The sequence below is a fragment of the Chiloscyllium plagiosum genome, chromosome 11 (assembly GCF_004010195.1).
Source record: "Chiloscyllium plagiosum isolate BGI_BamShark_2017 chromosome 11, ASM401019v2, whole genome shotgun sequence".
In the NCBI taxonomy this organism is placed as follows: domain Eukaryota; kingdom Metazoa; phylum Chordata; class Chondrichthyes; order Orectolobiformes; family Hemiscylliidae; genus Chiloscyllium; species Chiloscyllium plagiosum.
Window position 1 is genome coordinate 62,343,676 of NC_057720.1, and position 17,134 is coordinate 62,360,809.

At 39.9% G+C, this 17,134-nt stretch overlaps 1 protein-coding gene across 1 annotated transcript in view; it reads right to left on the reverse strand.

Moving 5' to 3' along the window:
- Positions 1 to 16,250, reverse strand: part of LOC122554461 (laminin subunit gamma-1-like) — a 70,561-nt gene extending 54,311 nt beyond the window's left edge. Inside the window, exon 1 of the mRNA XM_043699528.1 lies at positions 16,079 to 16,250. Coding sequence (XP_043555463.1) covers positions 16,079 to 16,178 — 100 coding nt within the window. The 5' untranslated portion in view covers positions 16,179 to 16,250. The remainder of the gene's footprint in view (positions 1 to 16,078) is intronic.
- Between the last annotated feature and the right edge of the window lie 884 nt (positions 16,251 to 17,134).

The following is a 17,134-nucleotide window of genomic DNA, read 5'->3' on the forward strand; positions in this document are numbered from 1 at the left end:
AGCACCGATTCTTGTGGCACTCCACTGGTCACAGGCCTCCAGTCTGAAAAACAACCCTCCACCACCACCCTCTGTCTTCTATCTTTGAGCCAGTTCTGTATCCAAATGGCTAGTTCTCCCTGTATTCCTTGAGATCCAACCTTGCTAACCAGTCTCCCATGGGGAACCTTGTCGAACACTTTATTGAAGTCCATATAGATCACATCTACCGTCTGCCCTCATCCATCCTCTTTGTTACTTCTTCAAAAAAACTCAATCAGGTTTGTGAGACATGATTTCCCACGCACAAAGCCATGTTGACGATCCCTAATTGGTCCTTACCTTTCCAAATACAGGTACATCTTATCACCTAGGATTCCCTCCAACAACCTGCCCACCACCAACGTCAGGCTCACTGGACTATAGTTCCCTGGTTTGTCCTTACCATCCTTCTTAAACATTGGCACCACGTTAGCTTTATTGAAAAGGATCTTACTATAAGGTTCCCTTTAAAAAAATCATGTCAGCTGCCCAGACTGTCTGTTCCCTGTACTTGAAGAATGATCAGGCAGCATCCAAGGAACAGGAGAATCGACGTTTCGGGCATAAGCCCTTCTTCCCGATTCCTGAAGAAGGGCTGATGCCTGAAACGTCGATTCTCCTGTTCCTTGGATGCTGCCTGACCTGCTGCGCTTTTCCAGCAACACATTTTCAGCTCTGATCTCCAGCATATGCAGTCCTCACTTTCTCCTTGAAGAATGATCCCCAATCTCAGGTTCTATTGAAGCAGATCAAGGGAGTTCTGAGAGGCACTTTCATCCAAATATTACTCCTTATCTCAAGTCAATTGAATGCTTCTTCTTTTCAATAAAACTTTTCACAGATATATAATTGGACAAGCATGGATATTAAGATAAAGGATATATTTGACCAAAATTTGATCAAAGATTGATCAAAGAGGTGAGTTTTAAGAATGGCTTGAAGGAGAAATGGAAGGTGTCGGGATTTTGGGAGACAGTTCAGAACAATGTTGACAGCCAGTTAGAGGATCACAGATGAGCTTCCTGGAATGAAATTGACTGGGCTCCAAGTATACGCACTATGCTCATATTATAATGCAGACACTGAAGATAACATCTCTTACCAGTAACCTATTGAATCTCAATCTCACCCACAGTACAATTATTGGGTTGGCTGGTATCAGGAATAAATGTGCTTGAATTTCCAGGTTTGCAAGTTGACAAACTTCCCACCCAATAGTGTGTACTACTGTCTCCCAAGTATGATAATGTGTAACACACAGAGCCTAGACTTCAGCATGAGAAGGCCCTTAGGCCCTTGCACATTTATTCATCAGAGGATTTGTTATAGCTGGCTTTAACCTTGTCCATCCAGTTGGTAGTTCAAATGACCACAAGGAGTTTCCCTCACCAATCGTAAGCCTCCCTGAAGGAAGCAATCTTAACTTGTACTTTGGCCAAGGATACTCACCGAAAAGCAATGAGTTTCTTCTTTAGAAGAAAAACTTGAATTTATACAGCACCTTTAATGTGCCAAAATGTCCCATGAGCTACCCAGGAGAATTATCAAACACAAAATTGACAGTGAGGCACATGTGTAATCTGTTTCTGAAAGGTTGGGCAAAGATGTAGGTTTGAAAGAATACCTTAAAGAAGGAGTCATGATTCGGAGATGCCGGTGTTGGATTGGGGTGTACAAAGTTAAAAATCACACAACACCAGGTTATAGTCCAACAAGTTTAATTGGAAGCACACTAGCTTTCGGAGCGACGCTCCTGATGATGACAATCACCTGATGAAGGAGCGTCGCTCCGAAAGCTAGTGTGCTTCCAATTAAACCTGTTGGACTATAACCTGGTGTTGTGTGATTTTTAACTTAAAGACGGAGAGTGATTACAGGAGCAAAGAGGTAGAAGGAGAAAATTCCAAAGCTTTGGACTGAGGAAACTCAGTCAATGAAAACTGAAATGAGGAACTGATGGAGCTGGAGCTGGAATGGCAATGGAAGATAGAGCCATAATCAGGAGATGGAGCAATAGTGTGCTGGGAAGGGGAGATGCACCAACCTATATCCAAAAGGCAAACATTGTCCTTAAAACTCTTGCAGTTAACTGCAAGAAAGTGGCAATAATGTAATGTAGTCACAGAAGCTTCTAGGAGTGAGATGAACCACACACTGTAGCCCATGAGTACACATAGAAACATTGTGGCATACTGCAGACAATGCAGATATTGTTAAACATGTAGCAGAACACAGTTAGTTTGGAACTACAGAGAAATGACTGGAAATGTAACTGAATCTACCTCACTCAATTTCAAATTGTCAGTTGGTTTGCAAAAGGCAAGTGTTTTTATATATGCCACTGTACATGGAACAACACAAATCCAGCCCATCTAGTTATACCACAGCAGAAAAGGGGTACTGAATGCCTGGCGAATTGACTTGAGTGTCAAGGCAATGCCATGGAGAATGAAATAGGAGACTCTCGGCTCCCCAAGTTCGCAGGTAATTCCAAAACGTGCACAGCTTGAGCATGTTCTTCTTACTTGTAGAGAATAGGTTTTCTATGCATGAGAGCACTTCACTCTAGGAATCATAAATAAATCTTGATCAATCTATTTGTCTTCCCATATCTAGTCTTCTGCAAAGATCTAGGGGAAATTTTCAAAGTGCCACTAGGTTGTAAAAACAGTATTGTGACTCAGCACTGCATGTAGAGACTGCTTCACCCAGGTGAAAGGTCCACAATACCAGATTAATATCTGAAGAGAAAATCGAAAACTTATATCCTAAAATCTGTTACTAGAGAAATAAAGTGTATTTTTCCCAATGGAAGTTGTATACCTGCAAACGCTCAAAAATTACTGAAACTGTCAAACGGAAATCACCAGTTGATAAATGGATACTTTAAAATAACGTTAAATAATTATTAGCCATGTAAATGTTGATTGAAATGACCCCTGCTCTGACATTCACACTATTACTAACATGGGTGCAGGAAGGAAAGAAACAATAGTGTTGCTATATGAAGACGATGAAAAGTTGTATGAAAATTGCCCACGTTTGACTGTTAAAAAATTCAATTTTGCAAAGACAATTTCGCATCATAATTTGCTGGAAAGATCAATAGAATCCCTCACAATGAGTGCAGTTGTAGATCAAAAGTAGTGCTGTGCATGCCCAATGCATATCCTATGACCTGCAGCCTGATGCAGAATTCAGAAATAAGTGATTTAGGAGGGACATGTTTAGGGATAACGACTCTAATCCAATGACATGGGAAAGGGCACAGCATGTAAATCAATCCTAAGAAAGGATCAATGTATGAAGGTTCTCCCCTGAACTGAATGTGATCACTAACCAGATTTCAGTATTGGTTACAATCCCTATATGGCACATAGGCTCATTACATATAGACGTAATTACCAGTTCGGAAGTGACTTATTAGAACATGTTAGGCAGTTAAAATAATTTAGTGACTTAAATAATTGAGACTTCAAATTTCAATTAAATTCCTAGAGAGAGTTCAATAAAAATATTGCCTTGAGATGAAGTGCTTTACAGTGAGCACAGAATATTCTGAAGCCTTTATCCCCATTCTGCAATTGTCTAAGTGGTAATGAATTAACAGTGCCATTAATTGAACAAACTTGGTCTTACCATTAATTTTAATGGAGGATGGAGCTACAGTAATTAGTTATTCATCTTACTCAACAACTATCCCTGTGAAGTGGTGCAATAGTCTCAAGAAATCCCAATATCACATAGAATCACAGAATCCCTACAGGGTGGAAACAGGCCATTTGGCCCAACAAGTCCACACCAATCCTCCAAAGAGTATCCCACCCAGAACCATTCCCCTATCCTATTACTCTACATTTCCCCTAACTAATGCACCTAGCCTACTCATCCCTGAACACTATGGGCAATTTAGCTTGGCCAATTCACCTAACCTACACATCTTTGGACTGTGGGAGGAAACTGGAGCACCCAGAGGAAACCCACACAGACATATGCCAAGCCATATGTAATAACATGATCACAGGTAACGTAATATCCTAGGGTTTCCACTCCATATTGAGGGTATAAGGCTTAGATTCACCATCGTTGTTGTTACCATTTTCAGCAACTTCAGCCGCATTGATCAGCAGCAAACATCCATTCGATAACAAAATTATTAGGTTGGACAGAACAACAGCATGTTTAGACAGCATGTGTGAGATGCTAAATTCTAAATATGATAGTGAGTTGAAATGGTTCTGTGTGATGACAGTAACATTTCATTCTGTAATACATGCAGCAAAAAATATTTCATACAGTAATAACCTCATTATATATTATATATATCAGTTTTTATCCACCAGGGAGAAAAACAAATGAAAGAACTGCGGATGCTCGAAATATGAAACAAATCAGAGCTTTGAATGCACTGAGGAAGGGTCACTAGGCCTGGTGCTGCCAGACCTGTTGAGCTTTTCCAACAATTTCTGTTTTTGTTTGTATCCAGTGGGGAGTTTATTGAAAAGCAACCTACTCGTATCTTACCCTGTTAAAAATCACACAACACCAGGTTATAGTCCAACAGTTTAATTGGAAGCACTAGCTATCGAAGCGCTGCCAACCACCTAGTGAAAGAGCAGTGCTCCGAAAGCTAGTGCTTCCAATTAAACCTTTTTTAGATTACTTACAGTGTGGAAACAGGCCCTTCGGCCCAACAAGTCCACACCGACCCACCGAAGCGCAACCCACCCAGGCCCATTCCCCTACATGTACCCCTGCACCTAACACTACGGGCAATGTAGCATGGCCAATTTACCTAACCTGCACATTTTTGGACTGTGGGAGGAAACCGGAGCACCCAGAGGAAACCCACGCAGACACGGGGAGAATGTGCAAACTCCACACAGTCATTCGCCTGAGGCGGGAATTGAACCCGGGTTTCTGGCACTGTGAGGCAGCAGTGCTAACCACCGTGCCGCCCACCACATTGGACCTGTTGGACTATAACCTCGTGTAGTGTGATTTTTAGCTTTGTACACCCCAGTCCAACACCGGCATCTCCAAAGTATGTTACCCTGACTTTGTTATGTTTCTTCCCAATTCTTTGCCTGGTAAATAGTTGAATTATTCTGGAGTTAAAACTGTTTTTTACATCCTTCAAGGATACCTTTCATTAAATGTGTGTTGTAAAATGGAAATTACAAATATAGACTGAAAATTGGTAATATCTCCAAAAACTATTTTGCAATGCCAACAATAGCTTAGGTTACTAATGTCTCCAGAACTATTTGAGGATTATGCCTTTGTTGGAAGATGATAAAATGCCCAATAAATAAAGTCAGAAAACCCTACTTAACGTGAAAAATTTATGAAAGGTGGTAACAGCAGGTCTTAGCAATGAACAATGTAAAGGTTTTAGGATCCACCAGAATAGACACATTGGCTCTTGGTTTATTCTGTGACGTTCATCTAAATGTTTTCCAGAGTCAATAACAGTTTACAACCTCAAATTAACATCAACGAGGCTTGAACTCTTAACAATCTGGCCCAGAGGAGCAATTGTATCAACAGAGTACAGTAATTGCTGCACATTATGTTTTCAAGACTCGCTCTAATTTTCTGCCAGTCCACCAATAGTATAAATCTTTGTCTTGAAAGATACAAGCAAACCAAATAAATATGATAATAAGGAATTCAGTATTGATCACTGGGAAATGGATGTAAGTAGGTTAATAATATAATGCTTTATTTTTAACACTTGCAATCATCTAGTTGTACAAGAAAGGATTTCCATAAGGCATCTGGTTCTTACAAATATGTAAAGCTGAAATCAGATTCAATACTTAGAAAAACAAATTACAGCCAAACCTCATGATATCTTGCAAAAACCCCCTTTTCTCTTTATTCAGGAGGCCTCTAGACTTGTTTCTGCATGTGACAGTTGCTGCTGTGGTGATCGGATTCTGCCTTACCTAGTTTCAAAGGCTACTCAGGGGACAAGGCAGCCGCTCAGTCATTACAGGCACAGCTCATTAACTATTCATCCCAGACATAGTCACTGTTAAGCAGAATAAACGAATTCTCTGACTACAATTGTGCTGATGGCCTGGAGATAAACAGGCGTCATTATAAATATGTTCAAATATACATGTTTAAATATGTTTATGCATGAAGATATGCTTAAAATATAGAATGTACATATTTCAAAGGGTGTCACATGATCACTGTCTTTATGAATAAGTGTTTCTATTTAGGAAGAGAAAAAATCCTTCAAAAATATGTGCTATACTCAGTTGATATTTCTACCTCATTTTGTATCTTCAGCAAACTTGATACACTATTCTTAGTCTTTTCAGCAAAATCATTAAAAACTGAGGGCCAATACTAGCCTCTGTTGTACTCTACTAGTTAAAGACGGCCAACTTGAAAATGCAAGGTTTAGCACTACTATCTGTTTCCGTCTGTGAACCAGTCTTCCAAGTATGCTGATATATTTACCCCAACTCTGTACATCTATATCTTGGGAATTTATCTTTTACATGGCACCTTACCAAATACCTTTTGGAAATCCAAATAAACTATACCTACTCTTTCCCCTTTACCATGCATATCTGAGAAAATCTTAATGCATTTCTAAACATAATGTACCTTTCATAAAAGCGTAAAAAAATTGCGAGACATTGATATATTGGGATAGACAATATAGGAACTTGGGTATGATTTTAACTCATTCAAAAAGCATGCACTTACACTGAATTAAAATTAAGCCAAAGTTGTACTTTTCAACTTCAAAGGGAGGCAGAGACATGACTGTTACAATGAAAGCTCTATAAGTAAAGTTGATCTGCAAAACCACTTCCAATTAAATTGCATGTGTAGGGCATAGGGATCAAAGCAAATTTAAGACTAATGCCAGGACTGTACAATTCACACAATATATGACCAAGACAAGGATGAACTTTCAGTTCCAGCAGTGAAGAACAATTGCACAGTATAAATTTTCAATAGACAGCGTGGGCTTTCTCAGCCTAAGACTTTACTTAGAACGGCAATACCATTGGCTTCAGCATTCTTGTTTAAAGGTAGTAAGAATCATTCAAGAATGTTGATCCTAGTTGTGTTCACTTTACACTGTAGACGTCAGCTGAGAACAATAATGCCCAATTTCATATTTTCTAATAATCTAATGATTCAATCCCATACTTAATTTTCCAACGGAACTATAGATATAGATATAGAGTCCTAGAGTCATATAGCATGGAAATCGTTCCTTTGGTCCAACCAGTCCATAAGACTATAAAACTTTAAAATATAGGAACAGAAATTGGGCCATCAGCCCATTGAATCTGCTCCACCATTTATGGCTAAGTTTCCCAACCCCATTGTCCCGCCTTCTACCCTTAACTTTTCATCCCCCTAACCATCAAGAACCTATCTATCTCAGTCTTAAATAATCTCAATGACCTGGCCTCCACAGCCTTCTTCCATAGATTCACTGCTCTCTGGCTGAAGAAGTTTCTCCTCATTTCCATTCTAAAGGGTCTTCCTTTTGCTCTAAGACTGTCCCCTCAGGTCCTAGTCTCTCCTGCTAATGGAAACATCTTCCCAATGTCCACTCGATCTAGGCCTTTCGGTATTCTATGAGTTTCAATGAGGTCCACCTTCATCCTTCTAAACTTCGTTGAGTATAGACACAGCGCCCTCAAATGTTCCTCATATATTAAGTCGTTCATTCCTGGGATCATTCTCATGAACCTCCTCTGGACTCACTCTATGTTGGCCATAATCCCAAATTAAACTAGTGCCACCTGCCTGCACTTGGCCCATAACCCTGCAAACATTTCTTATTCATGTACTTATCCAAATGTACCCACATCCACCATTTCTTCTGGCAGTTCATTCCACACACAAACCACTCTATGTGTAAAAAATGGTGTCCCTCTTTGCCTTTTTAAAATCTTCCTCCTCTCATCTTAAAAATATGCCCTTTAGTCTCGAAGTCCCCCACCCTCAGGAAAAGACATGTACCATTCACTTTGTCTATACCCCTCATGATTTTATAAACCTCTTTAAGGTCACCCCTCAACCTCCTATATACTAGTGAAAAAAGTCCCAGCTTATCCAGCCTCTCCTTATAACTCAAACCCTCCATTTGAACTGTAATGCCATTTAGGTTTTAGATATCAACATGAAGAAACCTAACCACTGGAACTATTGGCTTTCATTCTCCAATATTTCTTCTTGTAAATACTATGTACAGTGTGCATGGAATTTTATGTCAGCACATGTCAGTGATCTGCGCAGAGGAAATTGGAAGAAAGAAACTATGACGTCTTTCTAATAACATAATGATTGTAGAATGAGATTGTAAACAACCCACAGAGATGCATTTTTTTTTGTCTCCAGATAAGTAAATATAACGTTGAATGTTTACTTCTTGTCTGTTTCCTGAGAGCAATTTGCTGTTGGATATATTATTAGCAAAAGATATTCCAGGTGCTTCAATGCTGATTCAGCATCTAATACCCAGACTGGTATGTGTCTGGGCGTTTTGTGACCAATGTTTGGATAAGTCAAGAGAAATATTGCTTACTCAGTTCCAAATCAGCAAATAGGTTTTGTAAAACATGTCTGGAACTGCTATTGCAGCCCAGCTACCTAACGTCAATGCTATTAGCACCATCATCACACAAAAAGGAAGGAGAGAATAAACCAGGGAGGCAGAATACATATTTTGTAATTGTTGTCAAGCCTCCGGATCATTGTGGTACATATTACCTTACTGCTATGAAATTTGCTAAATAATTATCCACACCTCTTGAAAACAACACATATTCAGCGCAGCAATATTGGCAATGGATATCACCAAAAAAATCTGCATACTATGCCATCGCTGCCTCTGAATATACAGGTAATCTATAATATTATACATTACGTAATATAGGGAATACCAGGCCTTCGCCTCTATGTGTCAAAAGTTCAATAATTCAGGAAATGAACCTGGGACTAGAGTTGGCAGCAGAATTACGAGTTCCTTCTTTTGTGAGCATACAAGTAACTGATGAAAATGGACAATAGATTTGGGAAGGTTTTTTTTGGAAACCTTAAGTGTTTTAGAAATGGGCATGATGAATTCTAATACCTAACACCATAGAGGCCTCTTTCTCCCATAAAGAAACTATCCAGTATATAGCATTTATTGGGTGTGTCTTAGCTTCAGAAATGAAGACATCAGCATTCTTCTGCCTTGATTTGCAACTATTCGCAGTGTGACACAATTGGGCTTTGACTGGTTGCACTCCTTTTATCCTCAATTATTTGGTCAGATTTCTGTCTAAGTCACTATTTTTGCAGGAGTCACATCTTTCGTTTGGAGGCCAGCAGTTGATAATATAGGAATTTTTTTTTAAGAAAGCTTTATTGTGGATTTTAACTGCCAGGTGGACACCTAAGAGGGAGTAAGGGAAAGAGGTAGCAGCAAACATTATAACAAAGAAGTCCTCATGGGGAACCTGAACAGTTTTACTGTCCCTATCTGAAATGTGATTGAGGATGTAGCTGAAGCCAAGAGAGATCAGGCAGTCCAAGAAACAGCCAGCCACACTTTAGGTAACATTGTACAGTTGGATGAATGATGCACAGACATATATGTGAGAAAGGGACCAGAGAAATGGTGGTCACTCCAGCCATGAGACTATCAAAATGGTCATAGAGTATGAACTGAGCTAGTGGTCCCAGCGCATATGCACCAAGTGGCCTTTAGCCACCAACATTAAAAACAGTCAGCATTGAGGTGTCAAAAAAAGGTTCAATTTCAACTCCCCTCTGCCTTTTTTATATCAAGCAAAGGGAGTAAAATTTGTTTAAAGCAAAGCAGAGACACTCTTGAACTTCATTCATTTAACTGACTTCAGTTAAGTACCTGCACGCCCTTCCATTATACAGTAGTACATTTCATGGTACAATGAATTTTCTCCTCCTTACCGTACACGTTTTCTTACTTTGTCAGTCAGAAAGGAATTTACTGCCTTTTGGTCTGTCATGCTGTTCTTTCTTGACTTCTTACTTGAAACTGGGTTTTTTTGATCCACCAATCTTTTATTCAAACACTGATTTGGCGCAAATTGGCTGTGAATTGCATTTACTGGCAGGAACTTTTGCATGACAGACCAGAAATGTTTCTAATTAAATATCATCCAATTTAGGTAGATTGAAAATATCAACAAAAAGTCTGAGTTCACTATGAACTTTACAGAATAAAAAAATTGTTATGAACATCTTCAAAGTTCAGAACTAGGAGCTCTGAAAATGTTTAAAATACTTTACAGTGATAATTAATGTCACAAGCATGTTTTTGATAACCTTAACCTACGCTAAGTTTACTTTAAAGACAGAATTTCTTTTAGAATTCATTAACAGGACATGAACATTGGATGAAAAGCCAATGTTTCTTGTTCATCCCTCGTTTTGTCAGCCACCATCTTGAAATGCTACCTGAGGTGGATGCAATGTGCACAGTAAATCTTGTTTAAAACTCTAGTGTCTAAGCACTCTAGTACTGAAAATCATTATTCATATTGTTTTCTATTCAAATCTCAGTAATTTTCTAACATTCATAAACTAATCCTGTGTGAAATTCCTACGCAAGTAATTGTAAGCAAAGCAGAACTGCTAAACAGGGATCTAGCCAAGCATAGAATTCACTGCAGTTCATATTCATTTGAATTTTCTCAAATATTCACCACTGAAATCTAAAAAAATCTTCAATGTGATGTTAAAAAGACAAAAAGGAAACAAATGTTTTTTTTTTGTCACTTTCTCTGTAGACTTTTTTTTGCGTTTTCATGGACTTCCAGCTTGGATATGGCTACACAGACACAATGAGCAATTTACTAACCTGTCCAAGAGTTCTATTTCATGTGACATCTTTGCCATGGAGTATTCCAAGCTGCAGACCATCGGCTCAGTTACACATCAATGCTTTTAGCAATGATTAGTAAGCAGGAAACGGGAGGTGAAAGTTAATCAGTAAGGGAGGCGAAATTAAATTGGAAAGTTGAATTATATTTTAACTCTTAATTCTCAGATTCATTTTCTTTGATTCCTTTCCACTGCCTTTTGTTTATATATGGCCTACCTTAGATATCTTTCCTAACTGACATATAAACTGAGTGTCGAGGGATTTTTGACTATGAGAGGTAAGGGCAATGATTCTGTGCTTCACCTTTTCTGCACCATATGCAAGCCATGATTATTAGGTAAGAACCAGGCACTTGAATTTTGTGGATTCTCCTAGTTCAGATGCACTGAGACCAACAGTAGCAGTCCTACCAAGACACACACCTGAAAGCAGCAAGTTGCCAGTTACAAAACATCAAGTGTGGGTAGTGTGGGTTTGTTCTGCTTCTTGTCAGATTGGCAAGATTCAACCTTAGTGAGATTACAGAATAGATCATATCAGCAGCCCTCTCCATAATATATACAATGTAACCAAGGCACATTGTACAACTGATAACTGAGATAAGAGACTGACCAGTGAGTAAATCTATAATTTGAATAACGCACATCTGCTACTGTTGGTCTCAGTGCATCTGAACTAGGAGAATCCACAAAATTCAAGTGCATTTAAAAAGGAAATCACAGTTAATTTTGAGGCTCTTGACTTGACCTAAACTTATTCCATGTGAATGGCTACCATCAAACACCACAGAACTTCCTGATCACTTCTCTTTGAGAGCAATGTTTGAAAAGGCCATTTTTAGAGTCTCTATCAACCTATGCATCTTTAACTGGTCACAATACTCTTGAAGATAAATTAATTCATTTTGACAAATAGTGGGTAGATCAATTCAAAATATTTCACTTTGTTTTTAATTTATTCATTTCCTAATCTACTTGAGCAAACATTGATCTGATGGGAAACCAGTGTAAGGTTCATGAACTCTGTACCAGTAGTGTATTACACCTCCAGGCAACTTGCCAAAGTTTTGTGAAGCATCAATGCCTCACAGGCCATAACATTAAGCGCGATCTGTTCAATGTCTGCATTAGCTCATTTGAAAGGTGCTTGGCACACTTCACCCCCACTCAAAGTACAGCAGGTGCTAAGGACGCAGCATTGTTTTATTCTTCACAACCAGCTGTGGTCCAAAACTGGAAAAAAATGAAACGGCTGCATGTTTCTGTTGGGAGTTCTCATCTTTAAAACTTCTCCAGGCAGATTGATGAACCACAATGATAGGGGCTTTGAAGAAGTCACTTTCTTTATGTCATTTCTCTCTTGGAACTGCAGAGGAGTAGCAGTAGCCTGATGGGATGCCTGAGGCTGCGAATACTCCTTCAGTTGTCACCCCCTGAATGAACAGTCACTATGGTACTGGCAAGTCAGTTGAGCCAGACTACCAAGCAGAAACATCATCAACTCTCCCTCAACTGGAGGTGACACCATCTCTGAGCTGGGATTTTCATGTAGCTGAACAGGTTGATTCTTGACCCGTGGGAATTATCCATGAGTACTTCAATATTCATTAGAGAGTTCTTGCTTTGACCACGATGATGGTGGCATTGCTGTGGTATTCTCTCCAGTCAGGAGGAAGCAGGACAATCTAATTTTATGATTCGGAGATGCCAGTGTTGGACTGAGGTGTACAAAGTTAAAAATCACACAACACCAGGTTATAGTCCAACAGGTTTAATTGGAAGCACACTAGCTTTCGGAACAATCACCTGATGAAGGAATGGCGCTCCGAAAGCTAGTGTGCTTCCAATTAAACCTGTTGGACTATAACCTGGTGTTGTGTGATTTTTAATCTAATTTTAAGACAGCTTTCCTAACATCCCGTCCCTGTTTCGGATGAGGGGATGGTATGCTGAGGAGAACTGCTCAGTCACAGATGCTGCTACCCAGAGACAGCTCTGTCCAATGCATGTGTCCAATAATCTGTGCTTGTGTGCAGATTCCTGACTAAGAACTCCCAGGTTCACCAACCTCGATAAAAATAAAAAAAAGTCTCTACTGTTGGATTCATACTTAGCACAAAGAAGATGGTTGCAATTGTTGGATGTTGATCATCACAGCTCCTGGACATCTTTGTGTGAGTTCCTCAGGACAGCACCCTAGGCCCAACCACCTTCAGCTGCTGCATCAATAGCCAAAACTCCATCATAAAGTCCAGGGTGGGGATTTTTCCTGATGATTGAACAATGTTCGACACCATTTTGAAGCTGCCCATCTTCATAAGTAGCAACACCTTGAAAAATTCAGGCTTGGGCAGTTAAGTGGCATGTAAAATTGTTATAAGACCATAAGACATAAGAGGAGAAATTAGGCCATTCAACCCATTGAGTCTGCTCGACCCTGCAATCATGACTGAAAGGTTCCTCAACCCCCTCTTCCTGCTTTCTCCCCAAAACCTTTGATCCCCTTGATACTCAAGAACCTATCTACCTTAGTCTTAAATATATTCCATGACCTGACCTCCACAGCCTTCAGTGGCAACGTATTCCATAGATTTAACATTCTCTGCCTGAAGAAGTTTCTCCTTATCTCTGTTCCAAAAGGTCTTCCCTTTACTCTGGAGCTGTGCCCTCGGGTCCTCATCTCTCTTACTAATGAAAACATCTTCCCAACTTCCACTCTGTCCATTCAGTATTCTGTATGTTTCAATTAGATCCTCCTCATCCTTCTAAACTCCATCAAGTACAGACCCAGAATCATCAAACATTCCTCATATGTTAAGCATTTCATTCCTCTGACCATTCTCATGAACCTCCTGTGAACACACTTACCTATGACATAAGAATCAAGTAATGAACACCTCAAAAAGAGAGAATCTAACCATTTCCCCATTTCTTTCAGTGGCATAGTTGAATACCACACTATCAACATCCTTGGGGTTACCATTGACCAGAAAATGAACCGGACCAGCCAAAGAAATACCTCAGTCTAGATTAGAGTGGTGCTGGAAAAGCACAGCAGTTCAGGCAGCATCCAAGGAGCAGTAAAATCGACGTTTCAGGCAAAAGCCCTTCATCAGGAATATTCCTGATGATTTTACTGCTCCTCGGATGCTGCCTGAACTGCTGTGCTTTTCCAGCACCACTCTAATCTAGACTCTGGTTTCCAGCATCTGCAGTCATTGTTTTTACCAAAGAAATGCCTCAGCAACAAGAGCGGGGAATTCTATAGGAAGCAATTCAATTCCTGATCCTCAAAGTCTGTCCTCCATCTAGAAAGCGCAAGTCAGAAATATGAAGGAATAATACCCTCCAATTGTCTGGAAAAGTACAGCTCCAAAAACACTCAAGAAGCTTGACATCATCCGGGACAAAGCAGTCTGTTTGATTGGCACTCAGTCCCCAATTTTCAAAATCCACTTTCTCCATCAAAGTGGTGCCAGTCTGTACTATTTACAAGATATACTGCAGCAACTTATTAAGGCTCCTCAGACAGCATCTTTCAAACATGCAACTGTTACTACCTAGGAAAACAGAAGTATCAGGTGATGGGAAACACCACTACCCACAGGTCACATGCCATCCTGAGTTGGAACAGTATCGCTATTTCTTTACTGTTGCTGACTCAAAGTCCTGGAACTGCCTTCCAACCAGCACTGTGGGTGCACTAACACCCTATGGATTGCTGCAGTTTAAGAAGGCAGCTCATTAACACTTTCACAATGGCAATGAAGGGTGGCCTTGCCCAAATGTCCACACCCAAGAACAAATCAAAATCCACCCTGTTCCCATTGTTAATTCACTACTGCTGCAAGATGTGACAAATGGACTGTGGCAGAACTTATTCATTCCTTCATTTAATGTAGGACCTTGGGACACTCTTAATGTCCATACGATCCTGTCGGGTCTGTGATTTGATTTTGATCACGTGTTGAGCCACATGTGGCTGCAGCCTTCTTCCACCTTCACAGCCAGTCTTCCTTCGTCTGTTCTGTCATTGAGGACATTTATGGCACCTTCCATAGTTTCATGAGTGTCCCTACTGGGAGCAAGGAGCTCTTGATAGCATCACTCAAGGGATCATTGAAGCACATAAGCCATGACGAATGCAAATCCACAGATAGGCCACTGTGTAATTGTGCACTGACAGGCTTCAGTAACCTGAAGTCACTAGCTAGAAATAGCCCCAGAAAATGACTCCTGGCCTGCATCTGTCCTAAGAGCAGTCCCCTCTCCTGCTTTCTTCAAGTACAGTTCCTCCTGCTCTTCCTCTGTCAACTAAAACTTGTGCCCATAAGAAGCAGTTGGAACTTACTGAGGTTGATAAGGCAATAAAAATGAGGAGAACGTAATAGGTATGGTAATCTAGAGGGGTATGCTATGACCTAATTAGTTATAGATGAACGGTATTCTAAATACTGTATCATGTCTGAGACATCCGCACACCATCCCATCCCACCCCCCACCTCCCCTGCAGTGTTTACTAGCCAGAACAGCATTGGGCTTGTTCACTTATTCAATAAAAATTGCATATTGGGTCTCTAACTTTTGTACATCCAGGAGCTTTCAGCTGCCTGTGGTGAACGGGTACCACCAAAACGATAAAATAGCAGTGGAAAGGAGCACGTCAGTGACATGGAGGCCACAGGCAAATCACTGCTATTTTGTACAAATGGTCAGCCTCTTGACATTGAATAGGAACAGTTAGGACAGAGTTCATATGGTTCAACTCCACACAATTTCATTAATAATTGGAAAAACAACATGTCCGTGTCTGTTTTGTATTAAACAATTCATTTAACTCCAAGTTAATCTGTCCAGATTTTCTACTTCTGTTTCTTTGAATTTTAGTTCTTCCAGCTCCCTGGTTCAGAAAATGTGAATGCAGGCAGCTCCCAGAACTGTGTCATGACACTCCCTTTCAAGTGTAAGAAGAGCCTATGCAACTTATAATCTTAACATGGAATGACCTCATGCTCAGGTTGAAAATATTATCAAACAAGTTGATTGTAAAGCAGAAAGTAAACATTCTCCTGTACTTTATTTTATAATTGATCATTCACAACTCACCCAGATTTTGAAATTCCAATTGAAGTACTGAAAGGTAAGTGTAGAGACCTACCTACATATCTGTTACCATTCCAAACGTAGGTGCCGGACACCGAAGTTGCGATAATAATAAAACCGTAACCAACTAGTGCTGTTGAGAAAAATGTATTCATCGTTAATGAAGAGCTTCAATCTCTGCAGCAAGTTAACAGTCGATGTTTATTGCAGGAGAGGGAAGGTAGACTCTGAAAGTGTTTAGCCTGTCAACTTATATTACTTCTCTGCTTGACTAAGTCTGACACATGTAAGAATCCCCTGCAAGCAATCCAAAGGCAACCAATGTGAATCAGACATGAACAAGAGCCAAGCCCTCAGTAATCAGACATGCCTTACTCCATCATTCAGAACCGATCTTGACTCTTGTGAAATAGCAAGCCCTGCCCTGCCTTGCCTGCCATTTCTGGAGCAATGCCAAGCATTTGGAAGATACCAATTCACAAAAAGGTAAATGCTCCCAATGTTGTCTTTGCTAAAAGTTTCAATCCCTGTCACCTTCAAATGACAATATATTGGAGTAATTGCAGTAAATTACTACCTATCAGTACAACTGAGCTTTTAAGGGAAAAACAATTTAAGTTAGTTCAAGAAACAAAATATTCAAATGCTAGGTGTTCAAATAGTATAGGTGTGATTTGGATTGTGGCCAAAATAAGAGTTTCTTTTCTTCACTCTTTTGGCCTGAGGGCACTGATTCATGCTGTAGTACAATTCACAGGCACTAGACACCCTTCTGTATCTCATCAAGCGGTTGATAAGTGAATATGAGTCTGGAGAGTGAATGCTGACACAAGGAGAGGACAACAGGGTATGGGGAGGTTGTATCTCACCTGAACACTATCAGAAGTAGGAATCCTGCTTAAAGTATGCGTTCTCCTATAAGGAATATTAAGGTCATTATTTTTATTATTCAGTCTTGGGATGAGGGCATTTATTGGCAAGGCTGACTTTTAGTAGCCACCCTAGCAAGATGACAATGGTGGGCCATCTTCAATTTGACCCCACCTAATAGCTCACTTGACCATGTTTTATTTTTAGTGTTGATAAAGCATGGTGCTGGGAAAAAAACACA